Raw genomic sequence first — 8529 nt, 5'->3', positions numbered from 1 at the left:
GATGAGGAGGGAAAACATTTAGAAGGAGAGCAAGCGTTGGCGCATATTTATCGAGTGACTATAGTGAGAAGTTTAGGGCAATAGAGGTAGGGAAGCCTGCACCGTTAACATCAGCGCCACAGAAGACTGCGGAAAGGGAAAGAAGTTTGAGCAACCTTGATTAGAAAAAAGCAGAGCAAAAGGTTTCCCCCCAGACAGCAGTGGGTCCGGACGGAATACCCATGCAACTGGTGGAATAAGGAAATAAAAGAGGCTATAGGCCAGCGAAAAATGGCGTCGCGAGAACATAGAGAGGCAAAAAGAACTGGTATAAAACTGGAGGCATCGTTTATGTGGGCAATAGATAAGGTCATACAAACCAAGCAAACACCGGAGGACTGGCTAGAAAGTAGGATGAGTTTAATATATAAAGGCATACAGCATTGATTCATGCAGCATTGATTCATACAGCATTGGTTAATACAGACCACTTACTCAAAAACCACTCACTCAAAAAGCATTGATTCATACAGACCCCTTACAGTAACGTCAGTGGTGTATAGATTCGTAATGCAGGCGATAAAATCATAAATTCAAGCATGGATGGAAGAAAATGAAAACCTTGTTTGTTCGTGATAATGCGTTGAAATTACGAAAGCGCAGAATAGAACATTATGGATTGCGTTCTTGGACATTAAAGGGGCATATGACAACCTAAGCAGAGAACTGCTGTGGAGAATGCTGAAACTCCGGGGATTAGATGACGAGTTAATACAGTTCCTTATAGCTGCAATCTATAAAGATAATAGAGTGCACCTTACATGGAAAGGACAGAAATGCGCCCAGCAGGTCAACACCCATAGGGAACTGAAACAGGGATGCCCTTTCAGCCCAATACTGTTTATGCTTTACATGGCAGGATAGGGTTCAACCTAACGTATATGCTGCAAGGCGAAGTGGTACAACAGCGTATTCCGGAAATGTTATACGCAGACGTCATTGTTCTCTTAGCTGATAACCAGACCGATATGCAAAGGCTCTTAAATATTAGCGGCCAGGAAGCCACCGACCTCGGTTTAAATTTTAGCGCAGAAAAATCGGGAATAATGGTTTTCAATGACACTACCGCTGACGTAGTGTCTATCCAGCATGGCGAATTACCCAGAGTGAAGGAATATAAATATTTGTGAGTGTTGATAACCGAAGGGGATAACTACTTAAGAACTCACGAGGAGCAACTTAAGGGTAAGGGAAAGCGAAACGCAGTTATAATGAAGCATAAAGCTCTGTGGGGGTATAACAAATATGAAGTAGTGAGAGGAATGTGGAAAGGAGTAATGGTTCCGGGTCTCACATTTGCGAATGCTGTATGCTTAAAATCAGACGTTCTATAAGGTCTTGAAGTGAACCAGAGAACAGTAGGCCGTTTGGCCTTAGGCGCGCATGGAAAAACAACTAACGAAGCAGTGCAGGGAGATATGGGCTGGGCGTCGTTTGAAGTTCGAGAAGCGCAGAGTAAAATATGTTTTGAGGGGAGGTTGACAGCAATAGATCAACGTAGGTGGACAGCTGAAGTTTTTAGGTACCTATACATGAAAAGCGTGTACACGCAGTGGTTAAGAAGGACTAGACGGCTAACGATGAAATACGGAAAGAACAGTGGAGAATTCAAAACAGCCAAGGTAACCAAAAAGAGGCAAGGCAGATGGAAACGGATAAATGGAGAGAAATAATGGAAGCTAAAACGTCGTTAGAGATGTACAGGGCGGAGAAATTGGACATCAGAAAGGAAAATTTCTACGATAATTCCCAGGGAAGTGCTTTGCTTTTTGAGGCTAGAGCAGGTTGCTTGCGAACTAAGAGCTTTGTGGGGAAGTATTCACAAAATGATGGGGTATGCGTGGTCTGCGGAAAAGAAACAGAAACTATGCGGCACATATTGTTAGAATGGGTATCTATCCAAATCTACATGAGGGAAATATTTGGCTCCCAGAAGCCCTAGGATTAAGTTAACTTCAAGGCTGTCGATGCGACAAAAAGAAGATCAGAATGGCGGTGGACGAAAAGCAGACAGGGGAATATTGCCTAGGACAGTTACCACCTGTAACAGAAACAAAAAAAAGTATTTTGTGCCTAATAAGTGTTTTGTGCCTGCCCTAAGCAGAGCTAGTATTAAACCAAAAGTATAAAACATAGGTATATTAGTCCTGTTTGGTAAGATGAGACGTCATCACCCCGTAACAAAGGGGAAACCAATAGCAATCATCAATCATCGTTGCCGTTCTTAAGTTGTACCCGTAACGCCCGTGTGTACGAGATTTCGGAGCATGTTAAAGATCCCCAGGTGGTCAAAATTAATCCGGAGCCGTCCACTGCGGCGCGCCTCATCGCCTGCGTTGCGTCGGCGCGTTAAATCCTGCAATCAATCAATCAATCAATCAATCAATCAATCAATCAATCAATCAATCAATCAATCAATCAATCAATCAATCAATCAATCAATCAATCAATCAATCAATCAATCAATCAATCAATCAATCAATCTTCAGTTGTACCCGAGTATAATAAAAGTCCTGATGACCAGTTCTATTGTGATTCTGGGCTATATTATCGGTTCCTTTCCTGCGTGCGGAACTTTATTTTTGGCACGACTGCCCTGATCAGAACGGTTTTGAGCATTTCGGAGGCAGTTGAAAATTTCTCTCACAATAGAAATTCTGTGTGCCAAAAAATACGGAGCTGATCTGAACAGTCTGAATTGACAAAAAAAAAAAAAAAAAAAAAAAAAAAACCTGTGGTCGGTATGCTTATGCCGGTTTCGATTTCCGTACAGTGTTCTGCCGTGGTGCATGAGCGCACAAAGGAGCTTTATGCGGTGACAATCAAGTGCGCAAGCACAGAACAGCCAGCGGTGAAAGTCACCATATCATGCACGCAATCAGACATGCGTCGAAGCCGGCCGCCAGCGTTGCTCATCACCACTGCCACCAACTGCGTTTTGTATTTTCAACACTTTATCCTCGGTGGCAACAGCTCACAGAGTCGCTTGGCGCACTTGTACGGTGTTAGGTTGGGGCTGGTTGGCGCACTTCGTGACGTACGTTTCTACGTCACGAAAAAATCGGAGTGACAAGGGAGCCAAAAAAGCAAATACAAGCTGTAATTACTCAGTTATAAACGAACAAAGCATCGTCGTCCACCAAACAAATGCCGCAAGGGTTTTGAAAGTTATTTTTTCTTTAAATAAAGATTTAATGAGCCTTTAGTGTCACTTTAAGAACTAGTAAATAACACCACGATAAAGTATTTAAAGCAACTCTGAGTTGAATGCCACTTCGGTGTTTTTAAAGTTCCCGCAGCAGATCACGGCATCCAATCAAGATGCGCGTGTCACATGAACGCAGGACGTAGACACGTAGACGTGAAAACAGCGGTTCGGCTTGCGCACCGCACGTCCATGCATTCACTGCAGCACGCGTGCTGCGTTTGAAAAGTTTGTTTACAATTGTGGCTGCGTTTTCTGGCGTCGTGAAGTGTGACACACGCTGCACCAGTGCTGTTCGTCGTGATCGTAACCCTGGAAAGCATGTCCGGCGATTCAACTGTCACCGAACTGGCGAGGCGAGGTGACTGCGAACCACTAAGCTCCTAGGATGGAAGAGGAGGACCTCAAAGAGCGCCAAGAGAATGAAGTGAAAGTACTTCAGTCAATGTTTCTGGACGACGTCAGGGACCTGCGGAAGCATGACAAGTGGAAAACTTGGCGCCCACCCGAGCTTCTGCTCACTCTGAGGCCTCAGCAAAGTATGGGTCCCTTCGAAGCACACGTGCAAGTGGACCTTCACGTCAGGTGTGGTAGCCAGTATCCGAATGACGTGCCGTATGTCGACGTCTGCAATCAGAAAGGACTGTCGAACCAAGTGTTAGTCCAGCTTAGAAAAGATCTTCAGGAGTTGAAAAAGCAGCTTGTCGGAGAAGTCATGGTGCTCGAACTTGCCCAGCACGTGCAGTGGTTTCTACGACAGCACAATGCGCCCGAACGGGGCTCTTTCTACGACGAAATGCTCAAGAACAAAGAAAGGCAAGAGGCGGAGAAGGCGTGGGAACAGCAGCAGCAGATTGACCAGCAGCGGCTTGAGGATGAGAAGCAGAGGGAGGCGTTCGAGCGCGAAATACTGCGTCACCGCGAGGAGATGAAGGTAGAGGCGAGAAGGAGACGCACCATCTCCAAGGTCGTCACCGCTGCGGACTGCAAAGAACGCGGCCAGTGCTGCCCCTACAAGCCGGAAAAGCTCAGTTTTCAGTCCAAGATGACGGAGCACACGGTGCAAAAGGGCAGCTGTCTTGGTCACAGCGAACGTGGACACGTCACCTTCGGCGGCTTTGACTCGGCCACTGGAGAACTTGTGTGTGTGGTTCAGTGGACGCTGAAAACAGACTATCACGTGGCGACTATTGAGCAAGAACTGCAGACCCTCACGAGGCTAAAGCATGCTAATCTAGTCCACTACATAGGTAGCCTGTATATTCCCGAGACACACGTCTTTTACATTCTACAGGAATTTGTCAAAGGTTGCCCGCTAAGCTCCTTCATAGCACAAGGCATTCCAGTTGACTTAGCCCTCCTACGGAACTACACAGTCGGTATTCTTCAGGCTTTGCACTACCTCCACTGCAACTCTGTTGTGCACAAAGATCTCAAAGAATCTAGCATTTTTGTTGACAATTCTGGTGTCATAAAGGTTGCAGATTTCAGCATTCCAAGGAAAATTGCAGACCTGTGCTTGCCCACCTGCTACGACCTGGGGCCCATGAGCAAGTCTAAAAAGAAAAATGACATCTTGCAGCTGGGTAAAGTTCTGCTATCCCTGCTTCGCGGCGAACATGCAGCCAGCACAGATATACCCAGCAATTTGTCGCTGGACGCGAGAGATTTCCTTGAGCGTTGCTTGGCCCCACAGGAGCAAGATCGTTGGTTGTGCGAGCAACTCTTGAGCCATCCTTTTCTCTTGGGCAAGGGCCCCAGCATGGAAACTGAGCCTCTTAACGATGAGGGACCAGATGAGTCGGAAACCTGTGCACTGAGCACTGCAGGTCACTCGCGCCTTCAAGGTGAGTTCGAAGTCCTCCGCTGGTTGGGAAGAGGCGGCTTTGGAGATGTTTTTAAAGTGCGCAACAAGCTTGACCGTTGCGTCTATGCCATCAAGCGTATTCAGCTCAATCCATCCAGCAAGGTTCTCAATCGCAAGATAATGAGAGAGGTCAAATTGTTGTCTAGGCTCAACCATGAAAATGTTGTCCGATACTACAACTCTTGGATTGAGGTCACAACCCTTGAGCAAGTGCCTGAAGCCCTAGCATCCTCTGGTGTGAGTACGGAATCAGCTAAGGGTAACTCACATGACTGGAGCATGCCAGGAGATAATGCCGAGGAGGACTCGAGCTCTTCGGACAACATGTTCGGGGGTGCGTTCGGCCAGTCTTCATCAAGTGACAATGTTGTCTTTGAAGGCAGTGGAGAAGCAGAGTCTGTGATGTCCGAGGAACCAGTGACTGTGATCCAAACACGGCAGTTTATGTTCATCCAGATGGAATTTTGTGAAAAGAGCACCTTGCGCACTGCCATCGACAACGGCCTGCACAGGGAGCCAAGCCGAATGTGGCGCCTTTTCAGGGAGGTCATAGAGGGCCTAGCACACATCCACCAGCAAGGCATGATACACAGGGACCTCAAGCCAGTGAATATTTTTCTCGACTCCAGCGACCACGTCAAAATTGGCGACTTTGGGCTGGCGACCACTGCCCTGCTGTCGCGGGCCGAGACGTCCGAGGCACCCGAGCATGCCGACCAGCCCACTTCTGGCAGCCTGACGGGACGTGTGGGCACGACGCTGTACACAGCGCCGGAGCTTTTCGTGTCCACCGGTGGCCGCGTCATCTACAGCCAGAAGGTGGACATCTACAGCCTGGGCATCATCCTTTTCGAAATGTGCTGGCCAGCTCCCAGCACCGCCATGGAACGAGTGAAACTGTTGGCCAACCTGCGGCTTCCCTCCGTCAGTCTTCCGAGCGAGGCCGGTGAGCTGCTAACGAGCCAGCAGACCAGTGTGATACGGTGGCTGCTGCATCACGATCCATCGCAGCGACCCAGTGCAGCGGAACTGCTCAGCTCGCCCCAGCTTCCACCACCGCACCTGCAGGAAGCCCAGGCAACAGAGGTGCTCAACCACACCGTCTCAAACCCGCAGAGTAAAGCCTACAAGCATTTGATCAATTCGCTGTTCCAGCAAGAGGCCAGTGCTGTCCAGGACTACGCCTATGACGTGGACATGCGCAAGGGTAACCTGTCGCCTCAGGCAGCACTGCTGCTTCGTCATGTGAGGACATCTTTGGAGCGTGTCCTGCTGAAGCATGGTGCCCTGCCCTTGGTCATTCCTACACTGCTCCCAAAATGCCTGGGAAGCGAGGAAGATGACAGCAAGGTTTATTTCATGGACCATGGGGGGTTGATTGTGTCACTTCCTCACAACATGCGGGTCCCATTTGCACGCTACGTAGCTAGACGCAGTGATGCAGTGTCACTGAGGCGATACACAATTGAAAAAGTGTACCGCTCACGAAAGGTATTTGGCTGTCATCCCAGAGAACTGCACGAATGTGCGTTGGATGTTGTTGGTCCCAACCATCAGAGTGCCTTGACATACTGCGCTGAAGTTCTTTGTGTGGGAAGTGAAGTAGTGGCTGAATTTCCTCAGTTGCAGGCTCGATGCTACAGCATTCGTATGGGCCACACTGGGCTTCTGCAGTCCCTGTTTCTGCACTGTGGTGTCCCCGAGAGCAAGTGGCCACAGGTGTTTGCAGTCTTGCGCACTGTTCAAACTTCATCTAAGGTTCAGCTTCAGCAGGAGCTTGATGCATTGAATTTGGGAGACCAAGCCGTGGCCCTTATTACCCAGTTCTATGAGGTGGAAGACAATTTTTCAAAGGTCTCTTCCATGTACCGGTTTGTTGTGCGTCAAAAGGGTCCCGCAGCTGCCCTTGCCCGTCAGGCGTTGCATGATCTTGAGGCAGTTCTGCAGTTGTGTTCTGCCGTGGCCTTACAGTTGCCCGTGGTCATTGTGCCTTGCCTTGTCTGTGATGAGCGCATGTATTCGGGTATAGTTTTTGAGATCGCTTGCCAGTCTCGCAGGAAAATACGTCGCCAAGGCCGTGACTTGTTGGCCGTGGGCGGGCGTTATGACAAACTGGTGGCTTCTTTTGCTGTGGCCGGTGCGAAACGTGACTTGGCCGCTGTGGGAATCAGCTTTTCTGTTGAGAGAATTGTGCAAGCACTGGCAGAGGATGGTGAAGTGCAACCTTTGGTGCAGTGCGTTCTTGGTGTCGGCGAGATGTCCCCTTCACTACGAGACCAGGAGCTCGCACTCATGGGGCGACTGTGGAACATGGACGTCTCGGCACTCATGGCACCGCAGGATGGCGTCGATGAAGCCTACTCCTTCTGCAAAGAAAACTTTGTCCCCCATCTGGCCCTGCTGAAGGAAAGTGAACCTGGCTACCTCAGGCTGCGCAGCCTGGAAAAGGATCGTTTCACCGAAAAAAGGCTGTCTGTGTCGGAGCTGTGCGAGTTCTTTGATAAAACTGCGCCGACTGAGCAGCCGAAGCAAGAATTTAATTCCAGTTCTGCCACATTGCGGATTGTGTTCTGTGTGGCTGAAAAGGTGACCACCAGCAACAAACGAAGGTACGAATCTCAAATTGTAGCTCAACTAGCACCACTTACCCAAGGGTTTTTGGGGAAGGTTTCTCTGCTCGATGTGGTAGCAGTTGAGCTAACTGGCGATGTCTTGCGCTCGGCTGTTGCCCTGCTCGTTGTGGAAGCTGACGTGCGCAGTTACGAAAGCAGTGTCACTGCTCTGGTGGAAAAGCACCCCCGGTGTAAGAAGCAACTGCTTCTGCTAACAGAAAAAATTTACAGCCTTGTATTTGAGATTAAGAGGACGATTGTTGTGTTATATGCACTGCAAGACAATACCTACAAAGTGGTTGTGGTCCCATCCAGGGCCTAATGTGGGTGTCCACTGCAACATGGCTTGTTTATGCTGTGTTACACTTCGCCAAAGGAGTTGCTTGCCTGCAAACATTCACTTGTGTTTTGTTGTTTACTGTGTACTAGTCACCATGTTAAATGTCACTTCACTTCTAGCCATGTGTTTATTTTAGATTGCCACGAGATTCTGGGAAATAAATCATTTTTTGCATCCCTGTCCTGTAGTGTGCAATTTGAAATAATGTGGGTGTTGCATGGCAGACTGTCTCGAGTGGTACCCAGTTGTGCTGGTTACCACTGGTGGCTCCAAGCGGTAATTTGCCTCCTAAAGTACAATCTTATAAAGTCAAGGCCGCGGCCACTAGATGTGGCAGAAATGCATGTGTGAAACTTCAGTTGAATGAACAGTGAGTTCCACTGGCCAAGTGTGTACAGGTTTGCATGTCATTGGTTGTCTTGATCAAGTTTTTCAGCAGTAGAGTACGTTGTGTTGTCTTGATGAT

General features: G+C 48.5%; 1 protein-coding gene across 1 annotated transcript; it reads left to right on the top strand.

Annotated features, from left to right (window-relative positions):
- Nucleotides 1–3339: 3339 nt before the first annotated feature.
- On the top strand, nt 3340–8243 carry Gcn2 (eukaryotic translation initiation factor 2 alpha kinase Gcn2). The gene has a single exon (XM_077687674.1). The coding sequence runs from the start codon at nt 3633–3635 to the stop codon at nt 8043–8045; it is 4413 nt and encodes a 1470-aa protein (XP_077543800.1). The 5' UTR covers nt 3340–3632; the 3' UTR covers nt 8046–8243.
- Nucleotides 8244–8529: the final 286 nt, after the last annotated feature.

This window comes from Haemaphysalis longicornis, unplaced genomic scaffold, assembly GCF_048455015.1.
Source record: "Haemaphysalis longicornis isolate Haplotype H1 unplaced genomic scaffold, Haemaphysalis longicornis Haplotype H1 scaffold_1, whole genome shotgun sequence".
Classification (NCBI taxonomy): domain Eukaryota; kingdom Metazoa; phylum Arthropoda; class Arachnida; order Ixodida; family Ixodidae; genus Haemaphysalis; species Haemaphysalis longicornis.
Note: the sequence above shows the minus strand (reverse complement) of the source record. Positions and strands in the feature narration are given on the sequence as shown.

Bases quoted from the DNA above. Each gene is read 5' to 3' on its own strand.
- Gcn2 (XM_077687674.1), top strand. From the start codon at position 3,633: ATGGAAGAGGAGGACCTCAAAGAGCGCCAAGAGAATGAAGTGAAAGTA.